Source organism: Sorex fumeus, unplaced genomic scaffold, assembly GCF_029834395.1.
Source record: "Sorex fumeus unplaced genomic scaffold, SorFum_2.1 ptg000009l, whole genome shotgun sequence".
NCBI classification, from domain to species: domain Eukaryota; kingdom Metazoa; phylum Chordata; class Mammalia; order Eulipotyphla; family Soricidae; genus Sorex; species Sorex fumeus.
Window position 1 is genome coordinate 22,138,173 of NW_026606066.1, and position 13,432 is coordinate 22,151,604.

General features: G+C 37.0%; 1 protein-coding gene across 3 annotated transcripts in view; it reads right to left on the bottom strand.

Moving 5' to 3' along the window:
* Positions 1–13,432, bottom strand: part of ABCB11 (ATP binding cassette subfamily B member 11) — a 99,170-nt gene that overhangs the window by 70,844 nt on the left and 14,894 nt on the right. For all 3 annotated transcript variants that reach the window (XM_056110226.1, XM_056110227.1, XM_056110225.1), the window contains exons 4-7: positions 10,209–10,260; positions 8,938–9,176; positions 1,697–1,784; positions 443–576 (exon numbers count right to left, since the gene is read on the bottom strand). In XM_056110226.1, coding sequence (XP_055966201.1) covers positions 443–576; positions 1,697–1,784; positions 8,938–9,176; positions 10,209–10,260 — 513 coding nt within the window. The remainder of the gene's footprint in view (positions 1–442; positions 577–1,696; positions 1,785–8,937; positions 9,177–10,208; positions 10,261–13,432) is intronic.

Here is a 13,432-nt window from a genome sequence, read left to right on the forward strand (position 1 = left end):
CATTAATGACCTAAACTAGTATTTAAATATAAAATGGATTTAAATACAGTTTTTAATTTGAATTGTTTACAAACTGTTTTGATTTCATTTGTGTGCAGCAAATTTCTCAGAAGATAAAGCAAGATAATTAGTTATAATTGTATTGCTTTCTTTATAGACTGTGACATTGCTCAATTTATCCTTTTAAAGCCATATAATACTATTTCTATTAACTCTCTAAAACTTCCAATATTTTCATCAGGAACCTAAAAATTAAATTGTAGCATCAGGGCTGTCAATGAAGATCTTTGAAAAGGCATTGCTTATGAGAAACCATGTTTTCTATGAATTCATTTTAAGAGACAACATGTGAACATGTTTCACTTTGCTATTTAATTTAAATGTGAGTTTTATTATTTAAAAAAATCACATAAACATTTAAAACATTCTACCAGATACTTACTCAGAAAATCTTGTGTTGAGCTCTCCCACTGAATTGCAGTCAAACCATCCCATCTCCATTCTCATTATTCTCCTAAAGTAAATTTTTCTCATTTTATGTACCTGACGAGCTGCAGCAATTACCCAAAAGCATATCTGTAAATAGAAAAGAGAATGTTTGGCATTGCAGTGTTAAAATATTTTATTAATTCCTTCTCCTTTGGGGGCAAAATACTTCCCATGTAACTAACAATGGAGAAAAAGAAGAAATGAGTCACAAAATGCCTCCTCTTGAGAACTAAAGTGTGATCCCTGACATCCACTGCTCAGAGAAGTGAATGAGGAGAACAACTGTGGCAGGGAAGTCTGAAGAACTGGGTTTGAATCCAGTTCAGGGAAGTCTGAAGAACTGGGTTTGACGCTTCAAAGTTAAACTTTATGGAACTTCACCTGCTTCAGGTGTAAAACAACTCTCAAAAAGCCAAAACTAAATCCTCACCCTTAAGTCACTGTTTTCACATACAACTTCGAAGTAAATCCCCCATGTTCACTTCCACCATCCCCATCTCCACATCCAGAGCTCTTAGAATAAATATTTCATGCAGTGTTCAGGTGCTTGGGAAACCCCTCTTTACCATGCAAAAGTCAACCTGACACAAAGTCTTCCAGTAGCAAATTAGATTCAGTTATTAGTGGTAGCAAAGTTGATTCAGTTCTATTTGTAATTATCTCTAACGTTCTTAAACGCTTAAATAATTGGTGGCAGTGTGAAGTGCAGTAGGAAATTCATTTTTCTTTTCTATAGAAGAAAGTAAAAAAATGAAATTTGTTTTTTCTTTCTTGATAAGGGTTAAACCCTTCCATGGTTATACATAGAATATTCTCTAAATTCTGTTTATAAGATTGAAATTAAAATACAAGTTGGCAAGACTTTACCACTGAAAGAGAGAAAATAGATTTTATTTTCGTCCAACACTCCACATCCAGATTGCTCTTTTCTATCAACAACCATCTATTTTTGAATTCAGGAAAAAGTAATAGGGAAAGTAGGGAAAGACCAGCTATTGAAACCAAAACACAATAGATCTTTAAATACAAAGATCTATTCTCCATCTCTGAAGGTTTTTATTCTTCTCCAAATGAAAAGAAGAATTTATGCCAAATAAACTTATAGTCTTAGTACTTGTGAATAAATAATTGAATAATATATTTTTATTTCATTGTGATGTCTTTGAACCCACTGTGAACCTATAAATAAAAAGATAGCACTACTAACTTGCATATATCCTGTGATTAGAACAGCGACAGCCACTCCTGCATAGTAACTGGCAAATGTGATCATTTCACTTTCAATGTTGAACAACCTTCAAAAGATAGAGAAATGTTAAGACTGAAAGATAAGGTCAAGCCATCAAAGGTTACACTTGTGGAAATAGAAGAATTTAAAATATGTACAAGTAGCTTTATCATGCAGAATTCTAATCAATCTGATTCCCTTAAAGCCTTCATGGCCATAATCACAGCAAGGATGCCTCCCATTTCACTTTCACTGAGATAATGGGTCTGTGACATAATGAATCAGCAATCGTTGGAAGAGAAGACACACTAGTTAGAAGCCCACTGCTTTATTGTCTCCAGTAACCCCTATCACTCATGCTTCTTTTCTGGCAATAGAGCAATCACAGCTAGACAAAAGACCAGGCAGGTATCTGAAAGGATCTTGGTAGAAAGATGTGTGGTAAATCAGAAAGAATACTGATCCTGTTACTTTTGCTAGGAATCTAAGCCAGCTTTTTAATTCCTCCATTTCAGAATGATGTATGAGAACTATGTATGTCAACTTTTCATAGAAGGAAAAAAAAACACATAAGCCCGTTTTTTCTGCTGGCTTCAGTCTATCACACTTCTCTCTCCAGGACAATTTTCAAGGTGGAAACCAAAGCATGTGGCAAATGGTGAGATATTTCTAAGGCATTTTTCTCACACACTGATCACACTGTGGTGTTCTGGGTTTGAAACTAGAAAGGCCATAGAGGAAAAAGAAAAAATTATTCTGAAATTGCTTCCAGGACATAATGAATTTTATAATCAGAATTTTAATATAGTGCTGATGACAATTCTGATCCTTAAGAATAGGGTAATAAAAAAAAGAGTACATTCTTTAGACTACTCAAAAGTAGTAGCTTTAGCATAAATGACTCATTCTACAACCTTTCTGCTCTCTATCTGACTTTCTTTTTTACATCTCCAGCTTGATCTGGGTTTCAAATTTAATTGAAGTTCCCTCTATATACTGTACCCAGACCAAGTTCTGAAGCATAACACATCTAATTCAGAGAAAAATATTATTCTGTGAAAGTTTTATTGCTATTCTGCACTAATACTCAATTTCTTTATTAAGTATGTCTATTTTCAACACATCTTTTTTTTCCCCATTAAAAAACTTTAATCTGAAAAATTTCTTATCAGTAGCGAAAATGAAAAAAGATTTTAAAAACTACACTTGGGAATTGAGAGTCCTTTCTCTAAAAGGAATTTTTTTTATCATTTTTTTTTATTAGTGAAACACCATGAAGTACACTTATAGACTTATAAATTTTTGTGCTTGGGTTTCAGTTATACAATGATCAAGTACCCATCCCTCCACCAGTGCCCATCCTCCCCACCACGGTGTTAGTCTCCCGTTTTGTTGCTTTATTCAACACATCTTTTTAGCAGATTACAAAGCTGAGGCCCAGTTGAGTTTCAGTTTTTTGCTAATTATGCCCAGTATGATACCTTACAGAGTGTAGGAGCTAAAAGAAGTGCTTCTAGATTTTGCTTTGACTTTCAAAATACTAATTAGTAAGGGAAACCACTGCTTGGTTAATCTCCCTGACAACCATCAAATAAGTCAATGTCTGTGATCCCTAGTTCACCATATTTAATGATGATTTGAGGGAAACCTCAAGAATGAACAAGAAGTGGAAATGTTTTATGTAAAATTTATATGTAAGTATCTACAAACAGTATTTTCTAAAAGCAAATGATCTCTGAAACACAGTATAATTGAGCCTTATGAGTAAAACCTCTAAAGTATAAGTAAGTCCATCTTCCTCTTTTTTCTGCCTGTGAAATAAAATTTGGTTGTCCCAGCACAAAACACCATGAGCAATGGTCAAAGGTTTTACTGGGATTTTCTGAAATGCATTCATGCTACACTTTAGCAGATGTGATAAAGTGTCTTTCATAAAATATAGTTGCCAGTAAGGAGTCTTCCTATGTGGACTCAGTTCTAAGGGCTGACTGACCTTCATAATTCACCTAAGCAAACTTAATCTGACAGGGCTATTGTTGCTGGGCGTAGCAGGTGGCTCAAGTGGGTGATGATTCTTTTCACTCCTGAGACATCATGGAGCTTAATAGTTAACACACGTCTATTTTATAACTTTGGGGAAGAAGCCATTGAGTTTTTAAAGATTACTTGAGAATATTTCTGGGACAGTTGAACAAACCTTCCTGACAGGTTGGAAAAGGAGTGGCTTATTTGATTTCTTTGCACATCGAACACTTTATCATCTGTATGGTGGAAAGAGCTTGTGATTTTAAAATCTCAAAAAGGATTCCATATACTGTGCAAATAATTTGGATTCCAGAAAGGGCGCTTTCATTTTAAAAAGTAAAGTCAACATACATCTACTTGAATCAAGATTCCCCTGACTAGTGTTTGAAGAAAGAACAGAGGAAAGATGACAGAGGTATAGTGTAAGTGATTCTTACAAATTATTGAGACTTGAGGATTCTCAGTTTGCCTTTCTCAAAAACCAGATCCATTATAAAATTGCATTATTCAATTTACACATCAAGATTATTTATCTTTAGTAGAGCAATAGCCTTTTCCTTTAAAATGCCTAAAAGCTCTTTTAAAAAGAGGACTCGCTTAACAAAGAATTTTCCTTTCAACAGTTCTCATGCATTTCAGACCATTTAGCTCTGGTATTTTAGGGTAAACATCAGAGTCAACCATAAATTGATCATCAGAAGCTGGCATAAGTGTATCTACACCACTTTTTTTCAAAATTTTGTGTGCTCTGTATTCCTTTGTGCAATAGAAGAGGCACTTGCCTTGTATGCAGCTGTCCTGAATTCAATCCCTGGTACCCCATATGGACTACTGAGTCTGCCAGGAGTGATCACTGAGCTTAGAACCAGGAGGATGCCCTGAGACACCATGTGTGCTTCCCCCACAAACAATAACAACAACAACAACAAGAACAGCAACAAAAACTATTTGTGTGTCTTTTTTTCAGTTTGGGGGCAGGTAGGAGAGTTTGGGGGCCATACTCAAGTAGTTCTCAGAGGCTATTCCTTGCTCTGTTCTCAGGAGTGACCCATGCAGTGGTCAGTGGTTCAGAATAGGCTCATGACCACTGCAGCAACCTGCAAGACAAAGCAAGTGCCTTACCATCTGTACTATCTCTCTGCCCCTCATTTTGATTTTGAATTTTCACTCCCTAAGTAATGATGTTGAAGATATTTTTATGTGCTCATTTGCTCTCTTTGCATTCTTTTTTTTTCTTTTTGGGTCACACCCGGACATGCACAGGGATTATTCCTGGATCATGCACTCAGGAATTACTCCTGAAAGTGCGCAGGGAACCAATGGGATGCTGGGAATCGAACCCAGGTCGGCAGCGTGTAAGGCAAACACCCTACCCACTGTACTATTGCTCCAGCCCCTCTCTTTGCATTCTTAATTAAATATGTATATGCATTTTTCCCACATCCAAGATGAGAAGTATAAGTATTCTTTCTTTCTTTCTTTCTTTCTTTCTTTCTTTCTTTCTTTCTTTCTTTCTTACTTTTTTTATTGAATCTTATAAAGACTCTTACAAAGCTGTTCATGATTAGATTTCACCCACATAGTATTCCAATATCCATCTCTTCATCGGTGTACATATCCCAGCATGAGTGCCATTATTTTTCTTTTATCATTTGACTATTTTGAGAGAATACATTGATAAACTGGGCTGAAGTGATAGCACAGCAGGTAGGGTATTTCCCTGGAACGCGACCAACCCAGGTTCGATTTCTCTGCCCCTCTTGGAGAGCCCGGCAAGCTACTGAGAGTATCCCGCCTGCACGACAAAGCATGACAAGCTCCCTGTGGTGTATTTGATATGCTACAAACAGTAACAACAAGTCTCAAAATGGAGACATAACTGGTGCCTGTTCCAGCAAATTGATGAACAGTGGGAGGACAGTGCTACAATGCTACATTGATAAACTAGTCAGAATTGTGATAAAAAAAATCTTTTAGAATTATTTACTGAGAGCCATTTGGAAAGCTCTTGCCTGAAAACTCTGTTCAGTGGGTTACAATGGATGTTCATAAACCAATAAAAGAAAAAACTAGTTACCACCATAATACAGGTATGCTTCTATAGATAGTCATGGGTTATTTTGTGTAGTCCAAGACTAATAAATCTATTGTGCTAGGTGAAAAATTTTCAAAAATTGTAACTTTTTTATATTATACTTTTTCAACAAAGAAAGTTGTAGAAGAGTTGGGTATTTTGGAGACTACTTACAAGTTGGAAATATCCTTTGTAGTGTCTGGTCCAACCAAATGCATTTTTTACAGTGATCTTACTATGCAAAAAGCTAAATAAATATTTCTTCAGAAGTGGCTGGAGAGATACTATATGAGTTTGGGTGTTCTAAGGATTTCTGGGATAACATGGCCCTCCCAGTATAAGGTGTAGTCCTGAAGAAGTCAGAGCACTGCTGCATTGGTTCTGAAGGTGCCCTGAACTACATGGCCCAAACAGGCCACATCCACTGGCTGTAGCATTGAATTATCAGATATGAATGTCCAAGAATCACCATGAGTGGCCCTGGGCTCCAAATCACCTCTTGAGATGATTCCCCATCCTTTCAAAAAGAAGTGAAATGAACAATAGATTTGTGGTTGAATACAAAACCTCATAATAAACATGTAATCTTCAAATAATTCCTGGAAAAAATGACTAAGAAAGGCCTGTGGTCTCTGTACTTGCATATATCTTTATGAAATTTTAAAAATAGATAAGGACAAACATACATTTGCATATTTGCTATTATGTAAATTCCATCAAAGCCAATAAGAACTAAAAAAACTATTTGCTTTTCTCTCTTTGTTCACTTTTAATTATACAACCCAGAAAAAATGAATAAAGTATGAGTAATGGATAGTCACAGTGAGTTTCTGTCTTATGGATGTTCTGTATTATGGAGAGTAAAAGCAAATTAACTCATCTAACAAAGTTTTATGAGCACCCAGTATCATAAGTATATCTCTCAATTTGTTGCTTCTCTAACATTTGTTTCCAAATTTTAAGACACAATTCATACTTGCAAGAATTTTCCCTTGAAAATTTTATCTGCATAAGTTTTATTAATACTCTGGGCAATTTTTATCATCAAAGAGGGAGTGATTAATTTTATATACATCTCTGTATATACAAAGTCATCAATGGGAAGTAAATCACCCAACGTTTCTCCCTGATAATCAGAGTTAAGTTTGGAGCACGGCCACAGCCCAGAAGCACAAGGACTTAATGCAGAACCCAGCAGCTTGGAGCAGAAAAGTGAATGGACTATGCATTGATCCAGGCCATCATGTCTGCCCAGAGGGGAAAGGGTGTTGCCCCATTCGCCCTCTCCTCTCTGGAAAAAAAGATGGCAGCCGCATGGGAGCCTTGTGGAGAGCAGGTATGATCCGGGGGTGTGGGGGCAACTAAAACCTCATGGGAAGGGGGGTGTTCCGATCCATCCTTCACGCCCTACCAAGGCCACCAGTTGCCCCCCACGAGCGGCTCTCCAGCACGGCCACGACTCCAGAGCACAGAAACCAATCTCTTAATTATCTGACTCTCAGTAGAAATACTTCCAGGGTTAATTAGTAAAATAGCAGAAATCCAAACCAACATTTAATTCTTGAACCCAGCTGTAGAAAGCGAATCACTTCACAATGCTTTTTCAGCATGTCTGATTTGGGGGGGGGGGGGGGCGGTAAACTCTAAATAATAGTTGTGCCTCTTTTATTGAAACAATGAATCTAATCAAAGCAGATAGAGTGTTAACTAGAATTCATCTGCCTCGCAGGCATTTGGAGGGGTGGGGGATGGGGGTTTATTGGGGTTCTTTGTGGTAAAAAATAAGTATTGGTAAAGGGAAAGGTGTTTGATATTTGCATGACTGAGACCTAAACCTGAAAGCTTTGTAACTTTTCCCACAGTGATTCAATAAATAAATAAATTATTTTAAAAAAATAATTAACTTCCAAATTCAGACATTAGGGAATTTATTTCTAATAGGCTTGTTTTTAAAAGGCTAGGATGCTTACTATATAGTATTAGGTACTTTTCTGCTGAGCATCAACCAGCTTTTAGCTATGTATTATCTGAATTGATTCAATGGTGGTCACACCAACTAAAACTGAATTCCAAACAGCTACTTACCATAATTCTTAAAATAACTACTAGCCTCCTTGATGCTTGCAAAAGTTCCTGGTACATTGTGCTCAGAGTTTCAGTTGAAGAAGTGAATTAATAAAAGATCCTAAGAGTATATATCATTAAAGAGTGTCTGTGATTTAGAATTAGTCTGGAATTTGGAATCAAGCCTTTAGGCAACTTTTTTAATGGAGGAACATGACATAAATTTACTCAGAGGGAACCATTCCAAGTAATTCTAGTCAGGATATGCCCTGCCCATAAGTCCCAAATCTGACTATGGTTTCATACGTGCAAATTAGCTTGTTCTGGCTCTGAGGCAGCATGAGGCAGGCTGCAAAGTCCATGCCTTGGCAATGAGTCAGGTCTCTGTAAACTATGAACTCACTGATTACATGGAAGCCCGTCATGCTTATCACAAAGAGAATAATAGCACAATGATCTCTAGATAGTTATACACAGCCAGTACTGTTCACAGCTCCGCACTGCTCTTTCACAGAATCTCAACCATCAACAGAGACCATCAATGCCTTCCCTAAGTCCTATATCACACTAATGAAATTCTCATCATAAAGGGAAAACAGTAGGACAAATGGACCATCAGTTACCATCACAGAAAAAGCTAAGAAACAAAAGAAAAAAGTCATCCAAAAAAGTACACTGTAAGATATGAGACCAATAGGGACTCAACTAAAATTTATGTGGGCCTTCTTCTAGTAACGATAGGATTGATTAGTACTGTTAGTGTTATCCTCAAGTCCGTATTCCATGTATTTATTAAATTTGATTGATGCATTTAGTGAGCAACTCCAATCCTGGTTTGTTTAAGTTTGGGGTTAGCATTTTAAAAACATAAGCAATGGAGAGAACCCAAGGGCAGAAAATTTGTATATTATATTTTTGTTTGCTTAGTGTTAGATAAACTGTAAGTGCAGCTTAGTCAGTGAACTCCTATATATATATATATATATATATATATATATATATATTAAATTTAAGGATGCAGGCAAAAATAATAAAACAGAATAAAGAAATAGCCTACCCGCAGCGTGTTCCGTTTGTCACATTCTGATTTAGAGAGCTGTTGATCCATACTATGGTGTTATTTATACAGGCTTTTCCAGGGATCTGGAGTTCTTGTAATTCAATGTCATATTCAATAAAAACATCTGTCATTGTGCCAAAAATGAGTAGTACTCCTGGATGGGAGAGTCCATGGAGAAATGCACATAAACTTCCCACAAACATCAGCCAAATGTCAGTCGTTGAAGAAAAACGAAACTTGAAAAACAAAGGATTCAGAGATCATCTATGGGTGAAAAGCAGGAGAGGTAGGAGGACTATTTAATTTAGTTACTTAATTATGTTAAATATTATTCAACACCAAATTGTATGGGGATCACCTTGATTGACCAGTTGAGTTCTCACTGGTTATGTTAAAATAATGTTATACCAATGACTTCAAATACTAGACTCACTGTTAGTTTGTGTTATGTCTTTCGTAGTGTCTGAATTCATTATATTTACCTAAAGAGCGCTTTAGCTCTCAGCTGGTCATCATCAGAGTTGATGAAAAGAAAGCAATCCCTAGCATGATGATGTTGTCCTGCAGCTACACTATATGGGACATTGAGCATAAGTTGGCTCCTAGAACTGATGTTGACAATGAAGAATGTATATCAGCGCTAGTCATGTCTTTACTCCATGCACATTTTAGGAAAATACTTGTTATGTGGTATTTCTAAAACCTTGTCATAAGAATAAATATATATGTTTTGATTAATATTAATACTGGAGCAATAGCACAGCGGGTAGGGCATTTGCCTTGCAAGCGGCCAACATGGCCGACCTGAGTACAATTCCTTTGCCCCTCTCAGAGAACCTGGCAAGCTACCTAGAGTATCTTGCCCCTGCGGCAAAGCCTGGCAAGCTACTTGTAATGTATTCAATATGCCAAACACAGTAACAACAAGTCTCAAAATGGAGACGTTACTGGGCCCGCTCGAGCAAATCGATGAACAACGGGAGGACAGTGACAGTGATTAATTACTATTTCCTTGCTTCAATTGTAACTTAAATCTTAGTAATTATTTTTCAGGACACATTTCTGATCTACCAGATAGGATTTATATATGCAATCAGAATTATATTTCTAATCATCATGCAGCATGTTGATCACACAAAGTTTATGACTAAGAAAGTAGTCATTGTAGTTAAAAATCTGCCAATATGACAGAAGATTTCACACTTCTATAAGTTCTGGATAATTCACAGTTGCAAACCCTATGCCATAAATCAGTTTAGTTTTATTACCAATTGAAAGAAGCCAACTTGATTGCTGTTTTGTTTCTTTCCATCTTTTATCCTGAAGCAAAAACAAAAATTTATTAACCACCACTTCTAGAACAATAATAAATTCTATCAAGATGGAGATTTTATGCTTTATACTTTAATGAAATTTCTTGCCCACATCAACTCTGAAATTTTCTCCAAACTTGATCTCTTAAAAACAGCTGTTCTTCTTATAATTTACCTGATTCTAGAGATTTCAGTATAATTATACCTTATGTTCAGCAGATACACTGAGGTTTTTCTGAGAGGTACTTAAAGAAAGTAAAAAATACCCTGCTCTCTCAGTTAAACTAGAAAATAACTTTTGTGCTTCAGTTTTGATACTTGACTTATTTCTGTCTACATTTCCTGGTGGATAAATAGAGGAAGTTGGATTAAAATGTTCTTCATGCATTGAAAAACTTATAACTGATGTTGATACAATAATTTTTAAAAATATATTTTTCATAATATCATTTTTATTCTTCATTCACTTCACTACTCATAAGATTGTATTCAACTGTATTTTCCCTTTTCAACTCTACGGCTCTCTTCTTCACTTGAGTTATATGTTTATGAATACACCTGGAACCTTTCTTTCACAAGAAACTAAGCTATTCCATCAGCAATGTAACTGATTATTTTGTTTGATCCTTTCTTCCTCCTATTTCTATTAGTCATCTTAGCTAAACCTGAAATTACCTAAATCTTCAAATTACTTAATTAAAGTTTTTAAACCCTCTCAGCCTCTTGTTTCCTTCACCTTGTTTCCTAAGCTACATAGCCTCTCATTTTTGTCACTTCTCTCAATCCTTTCAGCCATATACAACCTAGTCTCATCATCATCTCTGCTTCCATCCAACCATTTGTCCCTTTCCTCCTCAGGTCAAATAGCCCTGCTATAAATAACCCCTCTCCCTAGCAATCCACATACTTTACCTAGCATTATCCCAGGTTGAGAGTTACACCCCTCTTTATTGCTGAGATGCCTAGGACCCTTTATGATCTGACTAATTTGCTTTCTAGTCTATCACCTTTTGTGCACAGTTTTTGCCATTCTAATCATCGACCTCTTTGTTCCTTCCTCCTTCCTTCAGTCTTTAATTCAAAAGTTACCTTCTCAACAGGGCCCAAAAAAGTTTTGTCAAGTCCTAAAAATTACATCTTCGGCCCAATTCATTTCATATTTCTACTTCTAATTTCCCTTATTTTTTTCTCAGAGATAGATCAGCACTAGCTACCATGTTATTTTCTGTATTTGTGGTTTTATTATAACTCCCTCACTAAATATTATTCCTTAAAGTCAGAGATTTTTACCTCTTTTGTTCTTTCTATATCCTTCATATCAATATGAAAGCTTGACAAATAGGAAGAATTCAATTAATATATGTAAAATTGTAGGATGACATTGCTTTGTCCTTCCTCCACAAGGAGCTTAGGTTTATCTGGTTACACCCATCACAGTGCTCCTGAGGCACTTCCATTCCATTGTGTTTATCTGTAAATATTCTTCCCTAGGCTCTCCTTCCCAACCAGTTAATCAGCTTTCCCCCTAATCAGACTCTGTTAACTTGTAAGGTTAGATTCCTCAGAAATCTATGATTTTATATGTATGGGTGAAATATTGCCTTTCTCCTCTCCTTATGCCTTATGAACAGTTTACTTTAAAGCAATGCCCTTTTTGTATAGATACAGGAAGACCGTTAACATTATGCTTTGTAACTTAGGATTTGATTGGCTTTGAATATTATTCACTCCCAGGCATCTGCTTTCTCGACTTAAGCATCAGTTGCCCTTAGTTCCTAACACCCCAAAAGCAGGGTCCCGACGAGGGACTGAATGGACCCAGGGCAAGTGGTGAGCTACCCTGGCATCGAAATGGGCCAGGCCAAAGTGCCACGATTCTTAACTATAAGTTAAGAGTTTGATCATAGACAAATGCTATCATGATCCAAAAGTAACGACGAGACTAGGATCCTGCTAGGGGTGGGAAAGACTATCTGGCCTGAGCACTGTAGTCTGAGATCGAGATGACCCTAGGAGGGCAATTCTATAAGTTTAAGATATTTCTTACTGTATCCATACAAAATGATTTATATTATATATGCTTATATGCTTGTCGGACAAGGAGAGGAGAAACACGCCCTTTGGATTCCGCTCTAGGGTGGGTCCTCCTGCTGAGAGAGGATCTGTCCTAGGAGCGGCTTTTCCCTGAGGGAAAGAGTTCTACCCCTATTGATTGTGACCACACCTATGTGTAATTATTACCCCAATCCCTCATGCTGGGGTGTGTAAACTCAATAAAGGGGCACAGCACACAGTGGTGTGGCTCTATCTCTCCCGTTGCCCGCGTTCGGTAGTCTCACCCTTCTTCCCCCACCCCAGGGAGGTCGATGGCGATGGGCAGGCAAAGGAAGGAACAAGGGGCAGACTGGTTGGTCTTAGTCGCAGTTTATTCCAATCCTCTCTTCATCCACACCAGTCTCCCTTCTCTGCCTCTGTCTCTGCCTCCTCCTCCCCCATGCTACTTCTTTCTCCTTCTCCATCCCCCTTCATCCTCCTTCTCTGGAGTCTGGATTCGATCCCTCTTTCTCTTCCTTCTCATCCCCCAGCCCACTCATACAGTACAGTTAAATCCCCCAGCATGATATGTATAGCTAACCTTAGCTCAGGTCTAAATCCTGTCCTTCATTTTTCCACAAAATTCCACCTCACAGTTGGTATTCCACTTAGCAGCTTTACAGAAACTTTTGCTATTATCTGCTGACTCAACATTATTATATACTGATTAGATTCATTTTCTCTAACAAAGATCTTATTCAGCTTTCTAGTTAATCTTCTCATTGCCATTTGTCTGCATCCACAACTATTTTTATCTCTTTCCCATCTGATAAAGTAAGTGGTTCTTTGATTCCTAGTCTAAATGTTATTGTTACCATACCCAGTGCCTCCCTCTCTTGTGAATTACTTAAAATTTCTTAAGCGTTGTAAATCTCTCCCTTCTATGGTCTCTTTTTCAGGAAACTGCCTCTTATCTTTGTTTCCTAAATGAGCTGCTCTCCAAATCTGCCCTTAAGGCGAAATACTATTAAATAGCATTTGCTTCCTATGCTAAAGAAGTATATGGTATGATTCTGTATTGTGGTTTGCCTTGCACATGTCAAGACAGGGTTGAATTCCCGGAATCATACATGCCCCCACAAATC